Source organism: Aythya marila, assembly GCF_965140915.1.
Source record: "Aythya marila genome assembly, chromosome: 2".
Taxonomy (NCBI): domain Eukaryota; kingdom Metazoa; phylum Chordata; class Aves; order Anseriformes; family Anatidae; genus Aythya; species Aythya marila.
The window spans coordinates 110,852,111-110,864,634 of record NC_139043.1 but is presented as its reverse complement, the minus strand read 5'-3'; the positions used below and the strand labels follow the sequence as shown (position 1 = coordinate 110,864,634).

The 12,524-nt window shown below is 37.8% G+C and overlaps 1 protein-coding gene across 2 annotated transcripts in view; it reads left to right on the top strand.

Annotated features, from left to right (window-relative positions):
- Nucleotides 1–5,233, top strand: part of UBE2V2 (ubiquitin conjugating enzyme E2 V2) — a 28,408-nt gene extending 23,175 nt beyond the window's left edge. For both annotated transcript variants that reach the window (XM_082753672.1, XM_082753671.1), the window contains exon 4: nucleotides 4,366–5,233. In XM_082753672.1, the coding sequence (XP_082609798.1) occupies nucleotides 4,366–4,512 (147 nt within the window). In that variant the 3' untranslated portion in view covers nucleotides 4,513–5,233. The remainder of the gene's footprint in view (nucleotides 1–4,365) is intronic.
- Nucleotides 5,234–12,524: the final 7,291 nt, after the last annotated feature.

Sequence of the window (12,524 nt, the reverse complement as noted above, 5' to 3'; positions counted from 1 at the left end):
ATTTAGAAACCCTAGAACAATTCTGATCAAAACTGAGGCCTATTTGCAGTAGGTTTTTGCACGTGTGATGTCTAGATGTGCTGCAAGGTGCTGGAAAGCAGAACAGAAGTGTGGATACTTAATGGATGAAAACACTGGAAGACAAAATAACTTGACCCATAGCTCTGAAGAAGTCTGTTAAAATCAGAACTTGAACCCATGTCTTGTGAGACTTACTCTGTTGTCTGAGCCATAAGCTAAGATTTTTTTTTTTTTTCCTAAATCATTCCTCAGCTTCTCTGGAACAGTTCATGTTTCTGCTCCCTGTTTTATTTCCTTGTTTCTTTGAAGCTGCACTCTCAGTCATTCTTCCATATAATAGATCATAAGCGGTTTGCTGCATTCTGTGAATGATTGGAAATGGCAGTGTTTATCTTCAGACAAGCTCTGCTGTCCGTGCTTCTGCAACCTGTTTTTTTCACACATGGCCAGCTTTTGATCATGTTGCTTATAGATATCATGAAAAATATTGGCAACGTGCTGAAAAGAAACGCGAGATAAACAGCAACAGAAATTCTGTTGGAGCGGTATTATAGTGCTACTCAAAATATTTGTAACGTTGTGAGGGTGAACTTTACAAAAGATGCGTGCCAGTTAATGCCTGAGGGAGAGTAGAGCCCCCAGCATGAGCTTAGAGGGTAATGATTTGTTTTGAGTTGGGGTGTGAACAGTGGAGGGGAGAGATGGATATGTGCTGGAGTTAACTTCAGCCTTAAACTGTTTTTACATATTGCATGAAAAGTGCAGGTATCTGTAATGAGTTTATTCTTACAGACAATTACAAGTTTATTGACTTCTTTTTGATTATTTCGAGAGGGGAGTTTTGCTTGCAAGTAAATTTTCCATCAGCAGCATAGATCCTGGGGACTGCTGTTTGATACATCTAGAGCAGAAAAGGAGAGGGGTAGTTCACAAGTATTTTGTATCAAAAGACTAAACTTAGGTTCTTTGAATCACCCTGGTAAATTTCATTTCTTATCTGCAAGTTAGTCTGTGATTTTCTACTTTGCAATTTGTGTATGGGAGCTACTGTGTTTGTATACAGAATTGGGTTACCAAGTTCAGAAAAGCTAGCCTGTGTAGGGCTGGACAAAACGCTTTTCTGTGTTAATGGTGTCACTGTTGTAAAATTGTATTTAAATTACTGTTCTTAATGCTGTGGGGTTTTTTCTCTTGGAAACTTCTGTATTCTGTACTAACGAAACACAGGTTGCGTTCTGGCATGATATTTATTTTCCCATAGTCATTTGAGGATATCTAATTTTTGGATCTGTGAGAGTGTTCTTTAACAGTCTGTCCTCCAGGATTTGCAGTCACCTCTGTTCATTTAATTACCATTTACAGCTGGAAATACTTGTTTCTTTTAAATTCACTTAGTCCTATGTCAACTATAATTCTGTAAACTGTTGTCCAGTAACTGCTTTGAGTGTGTTTATTGTAAATAAAGCAGTTTGTTACCTCTTAAAGTTATCTTAGATGCTGGGAACATTATGAACACCCAGTATTGTGCAACGTTTTGCAGAATTACTTGGCTTGATTTCAAAAGTTTAGAAAAAAATAATATATGTAGTTTCTCTTGCTTTTGTTTAAGGATGTGTATATAATTGTGTATTCCCAGAATAAAACAGTCCTCAGGTTGCAGTTTCCAGCTTTACTAGCTTTTATGTGATCTTGAATTTTCTTCCTCAACATACCAGGAGGAACACTTGAATATTACCTCGGTGCTTTTGTGTGATTTGAACATTAACATAGTTTGTGTCATCCTTCCAAATACCTTAGTGTTGTTCTTCATAAAGTGAATTTATTGTTCACTGCCTAAATTGGAAATAAATTCTGCAGTGCGGAAAAGAGAACCTGAGCCAAAATCTTCGCTGCTGCAAGATGTTGTCAAAAAAGTTGGTGACTTGTGAGAAGAGACTTGAGATAAACAGCAACAAAATGCTATGGTGTGGCAGTCTTTGCTCAGAAAACACTCATAACTTTGTTAAAACAGAATTTACAGTCTGAGTTTGACATTACAAATTCCCAGCCAAAAAAAAAGAGAAAAGTTGGTGGAGCTTACTTCAAAGTGATCAGCTCTCATACTCCAACACAGCCACCGTATGTAGAATTGTATTGTTCAAACATTGCTGGTGACTGACCACTACGTTCTGTAACTGAGGCTGATCTCCAAACCTGAGAGAGGCTACAAAACCAAAGTTGAGGAGAAGCAAGGAAAAGGAAGGTGGCATGGAAGCAAGCAGAATTGCAAGACTGAAGAAAGACATTCACTGGAGGATGCAACTGCCTTTCCAGCTATTTTTTGCTAATCCAGTCTATCTGAACAGATAATTAGATTAGTTTTCTTTCTCAAACCTACTGAAGTCTTAAACCTGTCTTTTTCTTCTTACTCATGACTTTTTACTGATTGTCTTCAGTTTGGGGCTTGCATCCCCAAAGGGCACCTTTCTCCTGGCTCTGAACCTTCTGTTGTTGCTGTAGCCTGGTCCTTGGCCTCCTGTACTGTAGCTTCTTTTTTCCCCTTACTTTCCTTGGGGAGACTACTGCTGTTCTGGTGGGTCAGTGGCATGATCTCTCCTCAGCTACTTCAGTAGAAGGTGCTGTGCTTCAGACCAACATGGAAGGTGTTTAAATTACCAGTCTGCCAAATTGCTGGCTTACAGCAAAGTAGTTGGGGAGTACTCAGGCTTTGTTCCGTTTTGCTAAGTAGAAGAAGATGGTAGGTTAGCTGCAGAGAAGCATTAGCAAGCGTTAGTGGGGAATAACTTCTTAAACATCTGCAACTATATGCAAAGTGAACATAGTATCTAAGCACTTGATTCCTCTAATAACAGGTTACTTCACCACCATGATGCTGTTTTCGTTCTGGAGAACCTCTGTTTTTATTCAAAAATGGTGGTCTGGTGCTTTTCTCACTGCATTTTCTGTGTGGAGAATTGTTTTGAATAGTGTGAGATCTACCATTCTAACTTTTCAAATGAATTAATGTTGTTCCTTGTTCACCGGGTCCAGCTGTTTGGACAGAAACTCTGGTGAGTTCTGCTTTAATCTTATCTAGAAGGATTGTAGAGGAGGAGATCTGTAGGATCTTCGTACCTCACAACAGTGATTCAGGCTACACGAGGCCTTACTTGAGCTGCTGCTTGGTAACACAGGTGACCTGTTATCAGAGTTTCTCTTTTCTTCACAGGTGTTTTTATCTATTACCCTGCCTTTGAAGAAAATAGAACCTGTTTTCCAGTTAAAGATTTTTTTTTCTCTGATCTTTTATCTACCACATTGAACCAAATACCTGCGTTGAAAAAGACAAGGAAGTAGTCCAGGAATAACAGTGGCAGTCTGACTAGTGTTACTTTCAGAACCTTTCTGTACAAGCTCATACGCTCATTGCTTATTTTAAACTGGTGTGATCTTGATGAATAAGATAATTTCCTTTTGATGCTCTTTCTTTCCTAACTTATTAATGTTTGCAATAATTATTAAGTGCCTTACTGCCTTTATGCTGTGGTTTGATGCTACGCAGTTGTTGGCAGCTTAAAGGAGTTCTGACTCTAGGCAGAACATTATTTGTGTGAAGAGAAGAGCTGAGCTGTTTGTGATTGTCTAAATTGTCCCACAGGTTTTATAAATGAAATGTCCCTTCCTTTCAGTTCAAATTGGTGAGTACAGTAGTCTTCACAGCTCCATGAGACGATGCTCTGTAATAAGAAGGCAAAGAACTAAGAGATGTGTAAATGTTATGTATAAAATATTTCAGTTTTTCAAACTATTTCTTAGCATATGTAGTGACTCCTGGTATATCAGAAGCACCACATAATACTGATGGGGAGTAAATCACAAACTGAAACTTGCTGCAAGGGAAATTTTCCTTTAGAGAGGTATTCTACAAATTCCTATGTATTTTTTTTTTTTTTAAGAGCTGAGAAGAATCCAACTGTATTTAATGGCTTAATGAAGGTGATTTTTTTTGAGTAACTTGAAACAAATTGATGAAACTGAATTTTATAAGATATGGCTCCAGTTCAGCAGTGAACTGTTTACTGTTTTCCTCTCCCCTCTCACCCTATCCCTTTCCTTCTTGCTAACGTTCATATCAGCACAGGTGGGGGGGTCCACCTGCATGTATGTCATTGTAGAATGTGTATCTGTGTGCAAATGTTTTCCTAAAAATATTTTATGAACATAAGGACACATGGCATGAATGTCACAGAGAAACTGTCAGGGAATGTTTAGACTCTTTTTGTAGAATGGTTGGTTCATTAGCAGTTAGTTACATAGAAATCTTTTAATTTCATGGTAACTTACAACTCCCTCTTCTTTTTCCAGGTGGATGCACGGAGCATACCAGTGTTAGCAAAATGGCAAAATTCTTATAGCATTAAAGTTGTACTTCAAGAGCTAAGACGTCTAATGATGTCCAAAGAAAATATGAAGCTTCCACAACCTCCAGAAGGACAAACTTACAACAATTAATTTTAGCTGATTCTCAAACTTCTGTCTTAAAACAACAACCTTCTACTCATGTTAATGTCTTGATTAAATCTCACAATGCAAACACCCACACATTAAAAGAATTTCAGCTGGTATACATGACCTGGACATTTGTAAGAATATATATAATATATGTATGCCCAATATGTTTTCAGGCACTATGGGAGAAAAAGGCAGCACAATTATTTTTTTCTCTTATCAAGGCACTGTCATTTAAGCATAAGCCTGAAATAGCCTAAAATTGGAATTCAGGTTTTACAAGATGAAAGCATGACAGAAAGTGTCAGATTGCTGTGGAATAATATATGTTTCTGAAAATAATCTCTTGAGAAGGCAAAATATAAATGGCATGCTTTATCCATCTTGCTTAGTAAAAGAGCTGCAGTTAAAATTTGTTTTAAAGTAGCAGGTACAGTGAATACCGTTGCTCATCTTGTTTAATTTTGCAAGGGTGTGGGTGCCGACTACTAGTAGTGTCACAAAGTATGTTCAGGATTGTTTTGATACCTGTATTTATAAAAAGGGGGGATTAATTTCTGTTAAGCAGCTCCTGTGTGTTACATGTATCGGACATGGCAAATATTTGTTTACAGTCTTTGTTCTAATAAACCATGCATTTAAGTTTTAGTGAAACAAAGGAAATGTATGGATATGTGATTGAGATTAAAGTTAGTCTTAAAATGTAAATAAAATGTGGAAAGTGTCTGAGGCTGTGCCATTTCTATAATAGTGATGTAATATATGTACAGTAACTTGCAGAAGTAGTGGAAAGACAAACATAATATTGCTGCTGGTTTTACGTGCACCTTTTATTCTTACCACTTTTGTATGCTTAGTTTACTTTAGAGGTCAAAGTATTTCTTTTGCTGCAGAGGACTAAGTTCTGTCATCTGTAGTACCACTTCTTTAGACAAACTTGCACTGTGTCTTTAAAAACAAACAACCCCCGACCCCAAAACAAAACCAAAAAACTCATCTAACCTTTCCTTCTTTGCCTCCCCTCCAGATTCTTTGGAGAAATGAGCACAACTTTCACTTGGCTTACTTGACCTCTGGGTGGTTTTCAGACCACATTGCTGAAGTCTTACTTAGTTCTCTGTCTTGCTTTGGCGGTTGCTGCCTTGTTTCATGCGTTCTTGCATCTTTTTCTCCTTTACATTTCTTTATTTTTTTCTTGTCTGTTCCACCTTTGCCTCTTCTTTGGGGAAAAAAAAATAATCTTCTGGAAGCTTTAATAAAAATTACATGTGTAGTACAGATCATGGTATTTCCATCTGCATTTCATCTGTCACCTGCCATTACCCCGCTGTCCCCTTAGCTAGAATGCTTGTTGCCTCTCTTGCAACTCCTGGTCTGTTTTTTCAATGTACTCTGTCTGGTGGGAACTTGGGTTTTAGTTCTCATGGTTGCTCATAAGAAAGTAAGCTAATGCTATTCTTTTGGAAATAAGACCTCTCTTTTTCTCCTCTTGGAAAATGCAAGCGTTTGTTCATTGCAGTGAGAACATGTAACATTGGGAGCAAGTCGACTATTTGCATTCAAGATTTTATTAGTAGTTCTTTTGAAAAAGTGAATTTAATCAAAAGCCATCAAGTCAGGTAATTTTGTTTGACATGCCTTTGCTTATCTCTCATGTAAAGAACCTCTAAAAGCAATAAACTAGGTGTTTTTTTTTCTTTTCTTTTCCAGTCGAGAGATTTAATTAATATTTGTCAGTTTATGCCTCTTTTTGACAAATTTGGCACTTCTAGAACTGGTGGAACTGTAAGCTGCCAGCTACCTCTTGTCTGTATTTATATGACATATCATTTGTGACAGTATGGCTGAAGTGCATTGCAACATTTTCGTGATTTTTTCATTTGAAATATCTTGATGCCATTAAGTCTTTCTTACATTATCATTGCTAATCTATATTTAATTAAAATAATGGAACCACGCAGTTCTGAGATGTGAATTTTTTGGAAAATAACATAAACATGAGGGAACGAGAAGCACTTGTGGACTATTGCATGCCTGGTAACGTAATTCACACAGTGTGAAAAGGGGCTGGTTATTTGCTTGGTCATGTGTGGTACGAGATGATCCCACAACAGTTGTTCACCTTTGTCTGTACTCTGCCTGTTTGTTCACATCTGCATATCCAAGTGTAAGCAGGTGCATTTTGCATACATAAGTCAAAGTAATGGTGGTGAGAGTTGACCTGTCAGCTGAGCTGACACCAGGGTGTGTAATATAAAGGTTGACTGTAAAAAAATATTTCTGCAGCCATTTTAAGTCTTTCGTTTTTTTTTTCCATTTTGCTCACACTGGTAAAAGACTATATGTAACTGATTGTGGACTTTCAAAATGTCTTTGGCTACTGCATAAAATTGAAAGCCTCCCCCAAACTGTTTCATTACTTGTATTTTAAAGCAGAACTGCTTCCTCTCCTCCGGAAAGGTTGAATCGTTTTACAAGTATCCATGTCTGATCGGCATCTGTGCAGCACTTGTTTTATCATGTTATATTTCTTCTTGGTAATTTAATTTGCATACCAGAATTATAAATTTCCTCTCCTTAATTTGTGTTCTTTGGTCAGGGTTTATGTTTGCTGTTGTTAGGAAATGCCTGTGGGATTTTTTATTTCATCAAAATTGTATTTGTATGTCTTACAAAATAGAGCACTGTATTAAGCCAGTTTTCTGAGGACCGAAGCTCAAAAGTTTCAAATACAGGGTATGTTCCTCAAAATGAATTTGAAGATTCATGCCGTGCCAGTAGTCATGAACTGGGATTTTAACTAGCTTTGTGCTCTGAAGCATTGCTGAAGTTCTTGTGTTTTAATTGTTCAAGGGGGGAATAAAGTTCACTGTGAAACAGAGGGGAAAAGTAAATCCAAAAGATGGATTCATGCTTTGTAAACCTTAAGGTATAATGAGCAATCCAATGGAAATATCCACATTAGCAGTAATGTGCCTTACCTTGTTATTATAAAGTGCATAAAATGTTTTAAGGTGTACACCTGCCAGCTGCCTTGATTGCACTGATCTTCCTGACAGCAAGATGAGAATACTGGACACCCAGCAGGACCAAGTCAGGAATTCACCTCCTCAGCTATTATGGAATAAGTGCATAATTCGTGCTGCTCCTAAATGTTTGGAACTGTGTAGTGGATACCTAAAGGAAAATGTTGGTGTGTCCTATCTGAGTTGATCAACCGTAACGGCAAACTGTGTAATTTTATAACTCACTTTTTTTTTTCTTTTTTTTTTTTTTTTTTTTTTTTTCTCTAAGTAACATATTCAGAATTTGTGTTTGGTAAAAGTTACAAAGATTTTTGAGGTGGGGTGTTATTTCACACTTGGTAGAACGGGAAGAGTGCCTGTGGTCTTTCATTAATTAAAAAAAAAAAATAAAAAAGGGAAAAGCTTTAAAACTACTGTTAATGCATCTGTGGTAACCACATAATGAAAGACTCGTGGGAGAAGGATTTCTTTTTTTTTTTTTTTTTTTTTTTTTTTAACCTGTTCTGGTGTTTGTATTATTCCTTGAAACAGTGTATTATTTTCAGTTGCCTTAAAAATACCTTTAAAAAGTACAAAAGAACAGGTTTCAATAGCTGATCTTAGCTTCCACGGCACTTGAGCGCTCCATTGAATGGTTAAAACAGCAACTTTCTCCATGGCCTTAGTGTCAGTGCTGTTTACAACAATTTTTACTAAAAGGATCTGTACCTCTGCTCAACTGATAAACGGTTGTAAATAAATGTACAGTAAATTTCATTCCATGAAATGTGTAGTGTATGCCAACTCTCAAGTCGCAGTCTCATACCTCAAATAGGTTGATGAAATTTTTCTGTCTTTATCATTTTAAAATAGTGATAAATGTAAAAAGCCTTTTATTATTTATGTGCTTTGGCATTAATGTAAATGGGTAACTTAATGGATGGTATTAAGGTAATGCAGTGCTTGGGATAGCTTGTTATAATGCATGTTTTTGATACTAAATTTATGACTTCTCACTATTTCTTATGGAAAGCAACCCAACCTGCTTTTATTATATACAGTAAGGACAACATGTAAACATGGTTTTAAAATGTATAAACTTTGCAGTTCAGGGTTAAAATAAAGTTTTCATCAGCTCCTTTGTGCTTGTTCCCACTCTGCTCCCAGTGGTTATTGCAGATGTATAGATATGGTGATTTTCCTTATGCAGTATTATTGCTGTTAACTTTATTAAACATGCAAGAGTGTTAAAAAGGCGTGGAAAAAAATCTGCTTTTCTTCTGTAATTTCAACTAAAAATTGTCAAGAAGACAGAAACCTGACAGAAATAAACATGGACTGTGTGTACTTATTTATTTATTTATTTATTGTTTTTAATGGACTGTGGGAAAAAAATACCTAGTTTTATTTTGTTTCAGTTGTTACAGGCATAAAAGCTGTTACAGTTAGGATACGAATAGCTCAAACAGTAGAAATGTGAAATTCTTATGGAGATGAGAAGGAGATTTTTTCTAGCCAATCTTTCCAGTGTCATGAAAAATGTTGGGTTAATAGGGGAGAGAGGGTTCAGTCCTGCAGAATCACTTTGGGATATGAGCTATCACTTCTATCTCCTTAAATTCAGCCTGGGGCAACTGAACCCCGTTCTCTTCCTCTCCTTTGCTCTTATGAGATAATACTCTTGCACTTGGAACTGCTAAATGCTGTGCTGAAGTCCAGCAGGTTGAGATGGACTGTTTCTTTTAGGTTTTGATCTGCAAAACTTGCCACCAGGAGGAACTGTGTAAATTAAGACCTTGAAATTGTGTGATGCTGGTGGCTGTGTGCTTAGTTTTTAGGTTACTCTAAGGGATTGGTGATCAGTGGTATTAAGTTTATATGTGTAATTAATGAAGTCAATACTATTAATGAGGAAAATTGGTCTTAAAACCTCCCTGTGTTTGTCACAGTATCAGGTGAATTGTTGTAGCCCTGACCCCTGCCCTTTCTGGCCTACAGTTTTTTCAGCTTTTTATTATTTCCTGGACTGAAGCTTCAGGAGAGCGCATGATTTGTGATCTGGGTGGTGTGTTGCACAACTATGGGACCTTGTATGTGTGGGACCTTTGGAGAGAAATCTCCAAAATAACTCCTTGCCACAACATCACGGTTTAAGGATTCACAGAGGCAGGCACAGTCATCTTGGTTTGTGTTTTCTGAAACTGTTTCCTGTCTTACGTATTTTTTTTTCCTGTATAAAGATCCACAGTTTAAATTTCTGATCGTACATAGTATTATTAATCTGTAATGATATTTTAGATTTGTTACAGCTGTTTCTGAAAGTGTTTCAAACTTTGAAACCTTGCAGTCCACATTAAACGTATGAGTTGTATTTATAGCAAACTTCTCGTGCTAAGTTAGCACTATATTATCAGTTCTTAAGTGCTGTAACTTGCAGTATTGAAACAATGTGAAATGAAAATTACCTGTCATGTTTCTGGTTAGCAATACTTTTATTACTGCTATTCAGTCACTGTGATTGCTGTTTGCTTCCTTGCGCTGTCATTCAAATTGTCTATTAAACACATATTATTTAAAGCCTTTGACTGTCACTTCAATTAGTAGTGTAATAGTTTTGATTTTTACAGTGGGATGCTTTGAATAGAGTACAGTTTCCCGAGCTCCTCATTCTGCTGTCCTGCTTTCAAGATGCTAAAATAATAAAATCTGAACTGCTTGTGTTCCTTGAAGTCGTAACTATTCCTGGCATTTAAAATTCACATTTACCTTCACATGTTTGGGATTTTTGTGCTATTCAGTGTAACAATGTCAGTGATCAATCTGTAGTGCCTTACTGTATTTTTGTGACTTTATGATTTTTCTAATATCTGTATAATAATTAGTATTGAAACATAAGCCAACAAACAACTATCTGCTGCTTTACTTGACAGCTGCACGACTTGCATACCCTGCGCTAACAAGCCTGCAGCTGAAGAAAAGGGAGCAGTGAAGAGTGAAGGAATTCATTTAATTTAAATGCACACAATTCCGTCTGCTGTTCAAAAATACATTGTTCTCTGTCACAGAAAATGGAGGTGCCAGCTAAATATTTGCTTGGTTATCATATGCCTGCTTCTATACAGCGAAAATTGCATTGTGCAGTCATTTAGATGCAGGGGTGATGGGTCATTTCTTCTTAGGCAGGAGTGTTTCAGTGTAATCAATCGTATCGTGAGTTGTTGTAGCTGCTTTCATGTGTAATAGTTGGAATCTGCTTGATGTCTGTGCTATTTAAAGACAAGTGGCAAAATGTTTTGGGTATTAAATTCATGCTGTATTGCTAATGCTGTTTGGAGGGTAGTTCTTATTTGCTGTGGTTTGTGTATGTAGCGATAGGTATTTTGTATTCCACCGTGCGCTCCTAAAAGATAAAGGATGCGTGTGTGTGCATACACATACTCTCACACTTCAGGACCTGTGACAGCATTTAGGTAAATAAAATTATGTTGCCCTATTTCCCCAGTTATTTGGGAGAGAAATTAGCTGGGGAATGGCCAGCTAGCAGCAATCATAGCCATATCTCTTCTACTCACCACCACTCACCTGTGACTCGGGTACAAAGCAGCAGTGGGCCAGTCACTCGCTGATCTGTCTAATTGCCAGGGAGCTATTTTCCTGGTCCTGGCTGGAGGCAGTCTAGTTCAGTCTACCTGCTAACTGAGGACATCTACCCACCCTTGTTTTTGCCTTGCCCTTGCTCTTGGTCCTGTGGTCGTTGCGGAAGCTGCCTGGGCATGGAACCAGGAGCTCTGGGGCTCTCAAACAGGGTTTTAGCAGCTCAAAGCTGGCTCCTTCCCCACTGTGGTATTTCAGAGCTGTCTCCCAGTTGAGTCAAATTCAATATAGAATTTGAGTCCTCTGAGCATTTTATAAAAGAAGCATGTAGCTGCTAGCGTTCTGCAGTGGTAAATAAAGCATACAGACTCCTTTCATTCCTGCTCTCCAGAGTAGCAGTTTCTAAGTAGATTATGGCCCCTCTGAGGTAAAATCAATCATAAGGCTGAAGCCTTGCAGAAGCAGGAACCAATATTGGAAATGAGTAGAAAACCTGGGAAGTGGCCGCAGCCTGGATTCTCAGTTCTTGTGTTGGGGCATTTATCTTCCAGCACTGAAAAGTATACCTTCCTCAGTGCCTGTAGCCAAGGTAAAATCTGAGCTATTGCATCTTGTAGTTAAGCAGGAAGATCCCTGTGTGGTGTTTGGAGATGAAAATTTATTGTAGAAAGCATTACGATCCTTGTGCAGACTTGACAGGCCAGCTAATATACCCTCCAAGATGCTTTGCAGGAGAAAGATGAAAGCTCGTGTTCGGCATCGATGTGTTAACTGTGCTCCCCCATGCACACAAGGACAGCCAAAATGCATAGTTTCAGGCTCCAATTCGGATGGGGGCAATTAAGCAATATGTATTTCCAGCACAGGAATTTCTGGTATGGGATGCATTTATGGCTCTAGTAATAATCTGGATTGGCTGCCTTTAAGTATTCTGAAAATAGCCATTTTCAGTTTCAAGGTAGAATAGATCTTCAAGTTTCTTTATAAATCAATAAGTGAATGCCCTGTGAATGCATGTGCATGTATTTTACAAGGCCTTGTCTTTCTCTAGAAGTGTGTCCACTCCTTCACTCAGGGATGCAGATGTGCCCTCCTGCAGCTTCAAATCTCTGCTTTCTTGCTGTTTGTTTTTGGACCGTGGCCATTTGTGCGCTACTTCACAGAGCATCATGAAATGTATTTCAAATAAGCAAGCGTACTGGTGGATTTAAGTTAACTAGAGAGGAAAACACAGGGGAAAGAAATTAGGGGTTGGCATTTGAAAAGCCATTCTCAGTCTGTTTTGTTTTTTAAAGTTTGAAAGCACAAGCGGGTGCCTGTGAAAATTGGCAGTACAGCTGAGTAGCTGCTGTAGAGATCAGGATGGATTAGTGTCTGATGGAAATGCAGTCGTCAGCTTCCATCTTCTGGCAGCTA